The sequence below is a fragment of the Rattus rattus genome, chromosome 6 (genome assembly GCF_011064425.1).
Source record: "Rattus rattus isolate New Zealand chromosome 6, Rrattus_CSIRO_v1, whole genome shotgun sequence".
NCBI lineage: Eukaryota > Metazoa > Chordata > Mammalia > Rodentia > Muridae > Rattus > Rattus rattus.
The window spans coordinates 30,179,720-30,194,603 of record NC_046159.1 but is presented as its reverse complement, the minus strand read 5'-3'; the positions used below and the strand labels follow the sequence as shown (position 1 = coordinate 30,194,603).

Sequence of the window (14,884 nt, the reverse complement as noted above, 5' to 3'; positions counted from 1 at the left end):
CTTTCCTGGTTTCTAGGCCAACATCCCCCTAACCCCTCCTCCTCCCCTTCTATATGGGTGATCCCCCCCATCCTCCCCCCATTACCACCCTCCCCCCAACAATCACATTCACTGGGGGTTCAGTCTTGGCAGGACCAAGGGCTTCCCTTTCCACTGGTGCTCTTACTAGGCTATTCATTGCTACCTATGCAGTTGGAGCCCAGGGTCAGTCCATGTATAGTCTTTGGGTGGTGGCTTCGTCCCTGGAAGCTGTGTTTTGGCATTGTTGTTCATATGTGGTCTCAAGCCCCTTCAAGCTCTTTCAGTCCTTTCTTTGATTCCTTCAACCGGGGATCCTGTTCTCAGTTCAGTGGTTTGCTGCTGGCATTCGCCTATGTATTTGCCATTATCTGGCTGTGTCCCTCAGGAGAGATTTACATCTGGTTCCTATCAGCCTGCATTTCTTTGCTTCATCCATTTTATCTAGTTTGGTGGCTGTATATGTATGGGCCACATGTGGGGCAGGCTCTGAATGGGTGTTCCTTCTGCCTTTCTTTTAAACTTTGCCTCCCTATTCCCTGCCAAGGGTATTCTTGTTCCCCTTTTAAAGAAGGAGTGAAGCATTCACATTTTGGTCATCCTTTTTGAGTTTCATGTGTTCTGTGCATCTAGGGTAATTCGAGCATTTGGGCTAATATCCACTTATCATTGAGTGCATACCATGTGTGTTTTTCTGTGATTGGGTTACCTCACTCAGGATGATATTTTCCAGTTCCTTCCATTTGCCTATGAATTTCATAAAGTCATTATTTTTGATAGCTGAGTAGTATTCCAGTGTGTAGATGTATCACATTTTTTGTATCCATTCCTCTGTTGAAGGGCATCTGGGCTCTTTCCAGCTTCTGAGCTATTTATAATAACCAGAAGCTGGAAACAACACAGATGTTCCTCAGCAGAACAATGAATACAGAAAATGTGGTACATTTACACAATAGAGTACTACTCTTCTAGTAAAAACAATGTCTTCCGGATGATCAAAATGTGAATGCTTCACTCCTTCTTTAAAAGGGGAACAAGAATACCCTTGGCAGGGAAGAGAGAGGCAAAGATTAAAACAGAGACTGAAGGAACACCCATTTAGAGCCTGCCTCACATGTGGCCCATACATATACAGCCACCCAATTAGACAAGATGGATGAAGCAAAGAAGTGCAGACCGACAGGAGCCGGATGTAGATCGCTCCTGAGAGACACAGCCAGAATACAGCAAATACAGAGGCTAATGCCAGCAGCAAACCACTGAATTGAGAATAGGACCCCCGTTGAAGGAATCAGAGAAAGAACTGGAAGAGCTTGAAGGGGCTCGAGACCCCATATGTACAACAATGCCAAGCAACCAGAGCTTCCAGGGACTAAGCCACTACCTAAAGACTATACATGGACTGACCCTGGACTCTGACCTCATAGGTAGCAATGAATATCCTAGTAAGAACACCAGTGGAAGGGGAAGCCCTGGGTCCCGCTAAGACTGAACCCCCAGTGAACGTAGACTGTTGAGGGGAGGGCGGCAATGGGGGAAAGATGGGGAGGGAAACACCCATAAAGAAGGGGAGGGGGAGGAGTTAGCCCGGAAACCTGGAAAGGGAATAACACTCGAAATGTATATAAGAAATGTTAATAAAAAAAAAAAACTCTCACTCTTCCTTCCACTCTTCCTCTCTCTCTCTCTCTCTCTCTCTCTCTCTCTCTCTCTCTCTCTCTCTCTCTCTCTCTCTTTTCCTCTCCTGGCTTGACACGATAACCTGTGTGTGTGTGTGTGTGTGTGTGTGTGTGTGTGTGTGTGTGTGTGTGTGTGTGTTTTCTATTTTTAAAAAAAAAAAAAAAACAATGTCTTCATGAAATGTGCAGACAAATAGATAGAACTAGCAAATATAACCCTGAGTGAGGTCACACAGAGACAGAAGAATACACATGGTATGTACTCACTGGTAAGTGGATATAAGCCTGAAAGCTGAGAATACCCATGATGTAATTTACAAATTCTATGGAGTTTAAGAAGAAGGAAGATGAAATTGTGGATGCTTCAATACTACATAGAACAGAGAACAAAATAATCACAGGAGGTGGGGTGGGGAAGGGACCTGGAAGAGAGACAGAAGGGCGGACTGAACAGGGGAGTGGCAGGATCAGGTGTTGGACAGGACAGGAGAGAAGTACAGAGGGTCTGGAAATTGAATAGTAATATGTAGCAGTGGGGTATTGGAACTGGAGGTATCTAATAGAAAGTCCCATATTCTAAGGTAGTAAGAGTCTCCCAGCACTCAGTGGGGATGACATTAGCTGAAGTATCCAACAAAGGGGAGATAGAACCTGTAGAGAGCAGCTCCAGTAGATAGCACAGTCCCCCAATAGAGGGATGTAGTCACCCACCCATTCAAAATATTTAACCCAGAAATGTTCCTGTCCAAAGGAAAGACAGGGACAAAAAATGGAACAGAGACTGAAGGAAAGGTCATCTAAAGAATGCCCACCTAGGGATCATCCTGTCTGCAGACAACAAACCCATCACTATTGTTGATGACAAGAAGCTCTTGCTAACAGGAGCTTGGTATGACTATTTCCTGAGAAGTTCTATCAGCACATGGCCAATACAGATGTAGGTACTCACAGCCAACCATTGGAATGAGCAGCTAGCCCACCCCCCACCCAAAAAGGAGCTAGGGTAAGGACTGAAGGAGCTGAAGGGGATTGCAACCCCATAAGAAGAACAATGTCAACTAGCCAGACCACCCTGAGCTCCCAAATACTAAACCACTAACCAAAGAGCATAAAGTGAGTCCATTTCTGCAAATATATATGTAGCAGAGGATGGCATTATCTGACATCATTGGGAGGAGGTGCCCTTGGTCCTTTGGAGGTTGATGCCTCATTGTAGGGGGATTCGAGAGTGGTGAGGCTGGAGTGGGTGTGTTCGGTGGAGGAGCACCTTCATAGAAGCAGGGTTACAGAGGATGGGATAGGGTGTTTCTGGAGGGGAAACCAGGGTAGAAGATAATATTTGAAATGTAAATAAATAAAATATCCAATATAAAAACTACTTGGTCTTAGGAACTATTTAGAGTTCCAATATAATAATAAAATGTGTACATATTGCCCTTTTGCTGGTCTTTTCTGTTGGGACAGACTGCTACCCAGATAGTCTGTTCCCTGGAAGAGGCTGTATCCTGAGACATACCAGAAGTTCCACTGCACTCACCCTCTCCCAGACTCCCACAGTAGCTGCTGGGGGCCAGTGGACTTGGGGACATACCATCCTCCCAATCCCCCACCGCCGAATACCAATCACCTCCCCACTGGTACTTTCTGCTGGGACAGACTGCTAGCTAGGCTGCTTCCTGGAGGAAGCTGTATCTTGAGGCTTACCAGAGGATCTGTTGCACTCAGAACATTTGACGTCATATCCTGAAGCATACCAGAAGAACCACTACCCTCAAAACATTTGAAACCACATCCTGATGCATCCCAGGGAGTCTGCTGCACCCAGAAAACCAGCTTGAAGGCATCCCAGGAGTTCCTCTGTATACATGGCAACTGGGCAATTCACACCACAGACTGTAGATCTCTCAGGGGCTGTGTGACATGCAGGGCAACTGACCCACAAGACTCAAAGACTCCCTGGGGTGTGGCTGCACACAACGAAATAGAAACCACAGTCCTAGGGTTGGGGATTTAGCTCAATGGTAGAGCGCTTGCCTAGCAAGTGCAAGGCCCTGCTCCGAAAAAAAAGAAAAAAAAATAGAAACCACAGTCCATTAATCCCGCCACCACCACCAAAACAAAAAAACCACCTTCACACAGGACAACAGTGTGGTTGCTCCTCTGAAGACCCAACAGTCTGAAGGCCTCTCAGGAGATCTACTGCAGCCAGGGCAACAAATCAGCAGCCTCTCTGCCCCTCTGAAGACCCTCCAGTTGGAAGGCCCCACAGGAGGTCTGCTACAGTCAGGAGACATGATGTAAAAGGGAAAAAAGAGGAAGACTCTAAACAGAGTCATCCAGAACAGCAAACACTAAGGATAATCAGATGGCAAGAGAGAAGCACAAGACCATAAGCAAAAGAAGTCAATATACATGGGTATCATCAGAACCCACTTCTCCCACCACAGAGAACACCAACACAATTGAAAATAAGGAAGCTGATCTAACCTTCTATCTCATAAAGATAATAGAATTTTTTAATGACTCACTGAAGACATATAGGAAAACACAGGTAAACAGGGTGAAGCCCTTAAAGAGGAAACAAATAAACCTCTAAAAGTAATACAGAAAAACAGAATCAAACAGGTGAAATAATTGCATAAAGCAGTACAAGACCTAACAGTGGAAGTAGAAACATTGAAGAAAACACAAATGGAGGCAAACCAGGAAATGGATAACCTGGGAAAGAGGACAGGAATTACAGATGTAAGTATCACCAACAGAACACAAGAGATTGAATAGAGAATTGCATGTGTAGAAGATACAGTAGAAGAGATTGACACAATGGTCAAAGAAAATTCAAAACATGAACCACTCCTAACCAAAACATCCAGAAAATTCAGGACACAATGAAAAGCCAAATTTCAGAATAATTGGAATAGAGGAGAACGAAGATTCCTAGCTCAAAAGACCTTAAAATGTCTTCAACAAAATCATAGAAAACTTCCCCAACCTAAAGACATAGATGGCCACAAAGGTACAAGAAGCCTACAGAAAACCAAGCAAATGGGACCAAAACAGAAAATCCTCTCATCGCATAATAGTCAAAACACTAAACACGCAGAACAAAGACAGAATATTAAAAGCTGCAAGGGAAAAGGACCAAGTAACATACAAAGGCAGATCTATCAGAATTACACCAGACTTCTCAACAGAGACTATGAAAGCCAGAAGAGCCTGGTCAGAGGTCATGCAAACTCTAAGAGAATACAAGTGTCAGCCGAGGCTAATATACCCAGCAAAACTCTCCATCAACATAGATGGAGGATCCAAAATAGTCCAGGACAAAACCAAATTCAAAGAATATCTATCTACAAATCCAGTCCTCCAGAGAATCCTAGATGGGAAACTCTAATACAAGGAGAATACCTATAGCGAAGACAAGAAATTAAGCATCTCACAAAGCCAAAAGGAGAAAATCACAAGCACATAAAGCTACTACAAAAATAAATATAACAAAAACAACAGTCATATGTGTTTAATATCTCTTAATATTAATGACTCCAATCACCTATAAAAAGACATAAGCTGCCTGCCCCGCGCCGCCCGGCCCCCTTCACAGAGTTCATCACTCTTAGCGGAAGTGCCGCCAGCATGGCTGATAAACTGCCCTACAGAGTCGCGGACATGGGACTGGCTGCCTGGGGACGGAAGGCCCTGGACATAGCTGAGAACGAGATGCCAGGTTTGATGCGCATGCGGGAGATGTACTCAGCCTCCAAGCCACTGAAGGGCGCTCGCATTGCTGGCTGCCTGCACATGACTGTGGAGACTGCTGTCCTCATTGAGACTCTCGAGGCCCTGGGTGCTGAGGTGCAGTGGTCCAGCTGCAACATCTTCTCCACTCAGGATCATGCAGCGGCTGCCATTGCCAAGGATGGCATTCCAGTGTTTGCCTGGAAGGGAGAGACGGATGAAGAGTACCTGTGGTGCATTGAGCAGACGTTGCACTTCAAGGACGGACCCCTCAACATGATTCTGGATGATGGCGGTGACCTTACTAACCTCATCCACATCAAACACCCACAGCTTCTGTCAGGCATCCGAGGTATCTCTGAGGAGACCACGACTGGCATCCACAACCTCTACAAGATGATGGCCAATGGGATACTGAAGGTGCCTGCCATCAACGTCAACGATTCTGTCACCAAGAGCAAGTTTGACAACCTCTATGGCTGCCGGGAGTTCCTCATAGATGGCATCAAACGGGCCACAGATGTGATTATTGCGGGCAAGGTGGCAGTGGTAGCAGGCTATGGTGATGTGGGCAAGGGTTGTGCCCAGGCTCTGCGGGGTTTCGGGGCCCGAGTCATCATCACCGAGATTGACCCCATCAATGCACTGCAAGCTGCCATGGAGGGCTACGAGGTAACCACCATGGACGAGGCCTGTAAGGAGGGCAACATCTTTGTGACCACCACGGGCTGATATCATCCTTGGCCGGCACTTTGAACAGATGAAGGATGATGCCATTGTCTGTAACATTGGACACTTCGACGTGGAGATTGATGTGAAGTGGCTCAATGAGAACGCCATGGAGAAGGTGAACATCAAGCCCCAGGTGGACTGCTACTTGCTAAAGAATGGGCACCGCATCATCTTGCTGGCTGAAGGCCGTCTGGTCAACCTGGGTTGTGCCATGGGCCACCCCAGCTTCGTGATGAGCAACTCCTTCACAAACCAGGTGATGGCACAGATTGAGCTGTGGACCCACCCAGACAAATACCCCGTGGGGGTTCACTTCCTGCCTAAGAAGCTGGATGAGGCAGTGGCCGAAGCCCACCTGGGCAAGCTGAACGTGAAGCTGACCAAACTGACTGAGAAGCAGGCTCAGGACCTGGGCATGCCCATTAATGGCCCCTTCAAGCCTGATCACTACCGCTACTGAGAGCTGGAACTGCCCTTCACCTTCCAGCTGCCATCCTTGTTCCAGGCCCTACCTCTCATTCCCAAGAGCAAATGTCACCAACTTTGCAGTTGCTTCTCCAGTGTTCTGTCCCCTCCCCCGGCCCTCATCCCCACTGTGACTGGTCTTTCTGTCTTTGGCTTCTGCTGTTACCCCTCATACTGTTCCCTGTGTGGCAGAGGGAACAGAGAGGTACCTGGGAGGCATCCACAGTGGATCTGAGCTCTTGGAAGTCCTGAGGCTGGATGTTGCTGGTGGTCACAAGCCCATGCACCTTACTATTCAAACTCTCGCTTGATCTTTAGATCTGTGTGCTTGGTTTACAGACCAATGGTTTCTCGGCCCAGGACCTGAGAAGGAGCTCTACCATGGGGGAAGGAACCACTGGAGTTTGAAGACTCCTGAGAGCTTGGCCTTTTTACTGTTGGGCCGTCTCTTAAACCTCCTAATACTGAGTTGGTACTTTTGGTCCCTGTTGGTAGCCGCCCGTACCGCGCCCAAAGATGGCGCCGATTTCCTGTGAGTGAGTCAACACGGCACAGCTGTTGTCCACCCCGAAGGACGCAGTGCGCATGAGCCAAGCACGTCACAGCCTGCTCTCGGGGCATGCAAATTGGGCATTGGGGCTTGCACCAATCGGGTAGCAACACGAGTCTCCTAAGCATATATAAGCAGTGCCTTTTCCTCCCTTGGGGTCCCTGTTCAAGAGAGCTGTACAATAAAGGCTTGTTCGCAGAAGAATCCTGTTGCCGTGCGTCGTTCTTGCTGGCGAGACATTGGGCGCGCGACAGGTCCCTATTTCACAAGGGTTGGGACAGATTAACCAAGAAAGGACAAGTGACAGAGACTGAAAGGGGCTGGAAAAACAAATAGGGAAAGGCCTGTCACTACAGTATAATTGATGGTTCCTATCACAAGCCTGGGTCACAAACAGATTAATTTGTTCTATGTTTATATACTGTTTAGAATGTTAACACAGGAAGGTGGATAAAATACAGTTTCTAGTGCCTCAAAAAAAAAAAAAGACATAAGCTAACAGATTGGTTAAAGATCCAGCAGTTTGCAGCATACAACAAACATACCTCAATAACAAAGACAGACACCATCTCACTGTAAAGGATGGAGAAAGGTCTTCCAAGTACATGGTCCCAAGAAACTAGCTGGAGTCACTATCCTAATATCCAATAAAATAGACTTTCAACCAAATATTATCAAGAATGACAAGGAAGGACACTTTATATTCATCAAAGGGAAAATTCACCAAAGAAAGGCTCAGTTCTGAACATCTATACTCCAAATGCAAGGGCATCTACATTCATAAAAGAAACTACTAAAGCTGAAAACACACATTGAATTCTTCCTAATAATAATGGGAGACTTCAACACCATACTCTCACCAATGGACAGGTCATTAAACAGAAACTAAACAGAGACTCAGTGAAACTGATAGATGTTGTGGACCAAATGGATTTAACAGATATCTACAGAACACTTCACCCTAAAACAAAAGAATATACCTTCTTTTCAGCACCTCATGGTACCTTCTCCAGAATTGACCATATAATTGGTCACAAAACAACCATGAAACAATTAAAGAAGATGGAAATAATCCCATGCATTCTATCAGACAGCCATGCCTTAAAGCTATTCTTCAATAACAGAAAAAGCAACAGAAAACCACATACATATGGAAACTGAACAACTCTCTACTCAATGGTAATTTGGTCAGGGATGAAACAAAGAAAGAAATTAAAGACCTCCTGGAATTTAATGAAAATATTGACACATCATACCCAAATTATGGGACTTAATGCAAGAGTGCTAAGAGGAAAATTCGTATCACTAAATGCACTGGTGAAAAAATTGGAAAGATCTTACATTAGCAACTTAACAGCACACTTGAGTTGTAGAACTAAAATAGGCAAACTCACCCAATAGGAGTAGACAGCAGAAAATAGTCAAACTAAAGGCTGAAATAAAGAGAACAACAAAGAATCCACAAAAACAAAAGCTGGGTTTTTTTTTTTGAAAGAATCAACAAGATAGATAAACCCCTACCCAGACTAACGAAAGGACACAGAGGTGTGTCCAAATTAACAAAATCAGAAATGAGAAGGGAGACATAACCACAGAAACAGAGGAAATTCAAAAAATATCATCAGATCCTACTACAATAGCCTATACTCAACAAAACTGGAAAATCTAGATGAAATGGATAGTTTTCTAGACAGATACCATATACCAAAGTTAAATCAAGAGCAGGTAAACTTTCTAAACAGGACAATAAAAGAAATAAAAGAAGAAATGAAAGAAAGAAAAGAAGTCATTAAAAACCTCCCAACCATAGAAAACCCCAGGGCCAGATGGATTTAGTTCAGAATTCTACCAGACCTTCAAAGAAGACTTGATACCAATATTCCTCAAACTATTTCATATAACAGAAACAGAAGGAACACTACCTAATTCATTCTAGTCAGGCCACAATTACTCTGATACCTAAATCACACAAGGGCACTACCAAAAAAAGAGAACTTCAGACCAATCTCGTTTATGAATTTTGATACAAGAATACTCAATTAAATTCTTATAAACTGAATCCAAGAACACATGAAGACAATCATTCTCAAAATCAAGTAGGCTTCATCCAAGGGATGCAAGGTTGGATCAATATACAAAAATCTGTTAATGTAATCTACCATATAACCAAACTCAAATGAAAAAAAAATCACATGATCATATTTTTAGATGCAGAAAAAACATTTGACAAAATACAATACCCCTTCATGTTAAAAGTATTGGAGAGATCAGGAATTCAAGGCCCATACCTAAACATAATAGAAGCAATTTAGTGCAAACCAACAGCCAATATTAAATTAAATGGAGAAATACATGAAGCAATCCCACTAAAATTGGGGACAAAGATGCCCACTCTCCCCATATCTATTCAATATAGTACTCAAAGTGCTAGCTAGAACAATAAGACAACAAAAAGAGATCAAGGGATACAAATTGGCAAAGAAGAAATAAAGGTATTACTATTTTCAGATGACATGATTATATACATAAGCGACATCAAAAATTCTTCCAGAAGAAAAATTCTTCCAATTTCTTCAGCTGATAAACAGGAAAGTCGCCAGATATAAAATTAACTCAAATAAATCAGTAGCCTTCCTTCATACAAATGATTAACAGGATGAGAAAGAAATTAGGGAGACAATTCCTTTCACAATAGCCACAGATAATATAAACTATCCTGGGGTAATTAACCAAACAAGTGAAATATCTGTATGATATACTTGACAGAACTCACATGCTCATGGATTAGCAGAATTAACATAATAAAAATAGTTATCCTACCAAAGGCAATCTACAGATTCAATACAATCCCCTTCAAAATCCCAACACAGTCAGAAGAATGGATACAGAAAATGTGTTTCATTTGCACAATGGAATGCTATTCTGCTATTAAGAATGAGAACATTCCAAGTTTTGCAGGCCAATGGATAAAACTAGAAAATATCATCCTGAGTGAGGTAACTCAGACCCAAAAGGACAAGCCTGGTATGTTTTCACTAATAAGTGGATATTAGCCAAAAAAAGTACAGAATACCCAAGATACAGTCCACAAAACTCAAAAAGTTCAACAAGCTGAAGGGCCCAAGTGAGGACGCCTCAGTTTCACTTGGGAGGGAGAAGAAAGCAACCACAAGGGTGGATGGAGGGAGGGACAGGGGAGGGAAAGGGGATGGGGTAGGGGTAGAGGGGAACATCATCTGGTATTGGATGAGAGGAAAGGACTACAACCCCGAGGTCCAGCAGGAAGAATGGAAATAGGCGACCTCCAGAGGAATTTGGTTGGGAGGACCCTCTAGAATGTACCAGAGACCTGCAAAATGAGAGACTCTCAGGACTCAAAGGGGGGTACCTAGATGAAATTCCCTACAGTGGGGAGAGGGAACTTATTCAACCCACCTCCAGTAGAAAGAGAGGGTGTCAAGTGAGAGATGGGTTTGCTCTCTCACAGTCAAAGCTCTGACCCATAATTCTTCCTCTCTGAACGAAATGCAGTGTTAGAAATTGGAGAAGAGCCTGAGAAAAAGAAGGTTCAGCAGCAGGCCCAAATGAGATCCAGCTCAAGGGGAGGCCCCAAGCCCTGACACTATTACTGAGGCTATGCGGTGCTCACAAAAAGAAACTATTATGACTGCCCTCCAAAAGACTCAAGAAGCAGGTGAAACAGTCAGATGCAGATACATGCACCCAACCAATGAACAGAAGCTGCTGACCCCTCTGGTTGAATTAGGGAAAAGCTAGAGGAAGCTGAGGAGCAGGGCAACCCTGAAGGGGGACCAGTAGTCTCAATTAACCTGGATCCCCCATATCTCTCAGATACTGGATCACCAACCAGTCAGCACACACCAGCTGAGATGAGGCCTCCAACACAAAGGTAGCCTAGGACTCCCAGGTCAGGGTTCAGTCAGAGAAGATGCATCTAATTCTCAAGAAGATGCATCTAAGTCCCTAGAGGACTCAGGAAGTTTAGAGGTTTGCTGGGATGGGTGGGGTGGGGACAGCCTTGTGGAGACACAGGAGGAGGTGCTCTGGGATGGGAGAGGTATGGGATGTGGAACAGTTGGGGGGAAGGTGGATGGAGTGGGAGGGGAATAAAATATGGCATGTAAAAATAAAGAAATTAAAAAAAATTGTACTTATCATTAAAAGAAGGAAAGAAAAATGTCATTCCCCCCCAAAATGAAAGGGCAACCATTTTACTTCCTAATCAATTTGTGTTATCAGATATAATAATAGTTTATGCAAGGTTACTATTATTGTCATTAATCAAGTGCTATTTCATTCACAACACTGTTAAGTTACCAATCATGAGGGATCCCAGAGTGTCAGGTGTGTGAGGGCTTTGTTCCACTCACTAATGAATCTTAGTGTCTCTTGGTGCTGCCCACTGGACCTGGTAGTCCCTGATTAGTGTCAAGAGACAGTCCACTAACTAAACATATGCTGGAACAGATTCATGTCCCTTTCATTTCTGCTCCTTGTGTTGTAAGTATTCTTCTCAGTCTGGGAGCATGCATGCTCTGGTTTCGATGGTAGCAGAAGTGAGAAATTCAGTGCCTTGGAAAGCATTTTAAAGAACTATTATCAATGTAGATCGAGTCTATGTATGGTGTATTGAGTGAGGAGTGTCCTGCCTTCTACCCTGACTGTATTATGTTTCTAGCAGTAGGGTTTCTTTTTGATGCTGGCATAAGAAAGCTCTCAGGATAGGGTGTGGGTACCTGGAGACTCAGGAATACTTTTTTGGAATTCCAGATGAATCCACTTGCCAATTCTCAGAGAACAATGAGGAAATGTGTGTAGTGGTTTTTCCATAGTTAGCACTCAAGATTTGCACTGAGATGTGCTTGGTTTAATGCAGTTCTTAGGCTGTTAGCTGATTGGAGAAGAATATCTGGCAGATGTTGGGTTTACTTCTGGAGAAATTATGAGTATTAGAACATAGGTGTTCATTTACTTACACTTCAGCTCTCAGGCCAATGTGTTGACTTTTTTCTTTTGAATGAAAAAAGCAGAGTGCAGAGTTCTGGGTGCTGTGAGCTTCTGGTGACAAGGATGTGGCCTCAGTGTGAACAGAGCATCTTGCCATTTGTTTGCTGTAAATGCCAGTTATGTTTTTCTTCAACCTGGTTTCCCTACAGGTCTGATAACAAGGTTGAGAGCATTTGGTTGTTTTAACTCAGATAGCTAAGTCTTAGACAGGAGATCGATGCTCGTGAACCAGAATGACAAAGTCTCACATACAAGGACTCTATCCATTTACAGGGAAAGAGTATTTAACTGCAGATGTTCCTGTAGTAGCCAGAGGTTGATTTTGGATACCCCCAGTCATCACTGTTTGGTGAGCTACAGTGTCTTCCTGAATGTGGGGCTCATTGCTTCAAGTAGACTGGCTAGTGTATCCTGTGGGCTCCTGGTACCTGCCTGTCTTTGTCTTGTCCAATGCTGGACTAACAGCTGCAATTCACCACTCCTGGCTTTTTACCTGGTGCTGGGAGTCTGAATTTTCGCTGTGTTTCTGGGGCTTTAGATGAAAGCAACTAGACCTGAGCCTTTAACCACCCAGCGAGAGTAACTGTGTGGGTCTTCTAAACTAGTATTCTTCATAGGTCTGCAGAAGAGACTATGAACTACAGGATTTTCCCCCCAATAATAGTATGACCAAGCATGAAAACAAATGCTAAGGTAGGATGAAGGAATATATTTTCTGTAATGAATGGCTTCTGATTTAAAATCTTTTGAGAATTTCCTATTTTATGCATACTATATATTTTGGTTACCTGTGTGCATGCATATAACATGCATGTCTGGTGTTCTCAGAGGTCAGAATAGAGATCCAGATGCCATGGAACTGGAGTTCCAGATGACGAGATGTCATGAACAATCTGGGAACTGACCCCAGGTCCTCTGCATGAATAACTTAATGCCCATAACTGCTGAGCCATCTCTCTTGTTCCTGTGACTGAAATGTTGGTTTGTCTGGCTTGTTTTGTTTCCTTCCATTTTGTGTCAGTGGGAATTAAAACCATAATATCACACTTGTTATATAGGTGCACTCCCAGAATCTACACTCCCAGAATCAGGCTGATTTGAAAGTTGTAAATTTCACTTTGCAATATTTATCTGGACCTGTGTGACATGAATATGATTTTACTAGAAACATGTCACATGACTGCATAGATAAAAGTGTATAACCTTGCTTTCAGTAAGCACCCAACCACATGGGAAAGTGGTCAACACTGGTGAGTGACTTTATCAATAATGCAGGTGCGTGGCACAAGCATTTCTTCTATAGACAGCATCTTAGGGTACAGGTAATATAAAGGCAGTCATAGTAATATTCAGTATTTTTCCTTCAAAATGGGCAAAATGACACATTGGACTCCCTGTTTACCAAATGTCATTTACAGTTTTAGGAACACACAGTTCTCCACCTTCAGTCCTTGTTCTGCAAAGTCCCTCAGTGACAGACTGAAGAAATGGAATGGCTGATGGCAGAGGAAACAAGGAATGGGACTTTGGTCCAGGAGTTCATCCTTGAGGGGTTCCCTGTGGCCGAGCACCTGAGGATCCTCTTCTTCCTACTGCACTTGCTGGCCTACTTGGCCTCCCTCATGGGCAACATGCTCATAATTACCATCACCTGTGTGGACCACCGACTGCAGACGCCCATGTACTTCTTCCTCAGCACGTTCTCCTTTGTGGAGTGTTGTTTTATAACTACTGCTATCCCCCAGCTCCTCACCATCCTTCTGTCAGGGAGGCAAAAAATTTCCTTTGGGGCCTGCTTCTCACAGGCCTTTGTCTATCTTGTCCTTGGGGCAACAGTTTTTTTCCTTATGGCTGTGTTATCCCTGGACCGCTTTCTGGCCATCTGCAAACCTCTACATTATCCAACCATCATGAGCCCAAGGATGTGCTTCCTTCTCGTTACCGTCTCTTTAGTTTTGGGGTTCCTCTTCATGGCCAGTCCAGTTGTGATGCTTTCCCAGTCATTTTACTGTGGCCCCAATGTTATTCCTCACTTTTTCTGTGATTTTGGACCACTGGCAAATCTCTCCTGTTCAGGAACCAGGTCTATTGAGATGCTGTTTTTTACCCTTGCTATAATTGTGCTTTTTGCTTCCTTTCTTATAGCTATCTTTGCATACAGCAATATAGTAGTCACCATAGTGCGTCTCCCTTCAGCCAGGGATCGACAGAGAGCTTTTTCCACCTGTTCCTCTCATCTCATTGTCCTCTCTCTAATGTATGGCAGCTGTGTATTTATATACCTGAAGCCAAAGCAGAGAAGCAGAGTGGACACCAACAGAGAGGCTGCTCTTGTGAATACTGTACTGACACCCCTTCTGAACCCTGTCATCTACACCCTGCGCAACAAACAAGTCCACCAGGCTCTGAGGGATGCTCTGTCCAGAGTTCAATTACACAGATATCAGAGGAGGAAGGCTCTTTTCCTTTGATTTCATCTAACACCCTTTTCTTTATATGTCCTATATAAGTCATCAGATATTTTATCTCATCAAATTCTGCTTGTTAGTTATTGCAACAATGGCTGACACATCTGGTAATTCCATCTGATGGCATTAATAATCTTATGATGAAAAAAATCATTCTATATCTGCTTTGGTGGCAGTAAAGACCAAAGTCTCCTATATGGTACAGTTTC

At 43.8% G+C, this 14,884-nt stretch overlaps 1 protein-coding gene and 1 pseudogene across 2 annotated transcripts; both read left to right on the top strand.

Moving 5' to 3' along the window:
• Nucleotides 1-5,329: 5,329 nt before the first annotated feature.
• Nucleotides 5,330-7,652, top strand: LOC116903363 (annotated as a pseudogene). The gene is made up of 2 exons (XR_004388274.1): nt 5,330-7,110; nt 7,434-7,652. The product of XR_004388274.1 is annotated as an adenosylhomocysteinase-like (transcript).
• Nucleotides 7,653-13,694: 6,042 nt separating this feature from the next.
• On the top strand, nt 13,695-14,678 carry LOC116904627 (olfactory receptor 6C74-like). Its single transcript, XM_032907418.1, has one exon. The coding sequence runs from the start codon at nt 13,695-13,697 to the stop codon at nt 14,676-14,678; it is 984 nt and encodes a 327-aa protein (XP_032763309.1).
• The last annotated feature ends 206 nt before the right edge of the window (nt 14,679-14,884 follow it).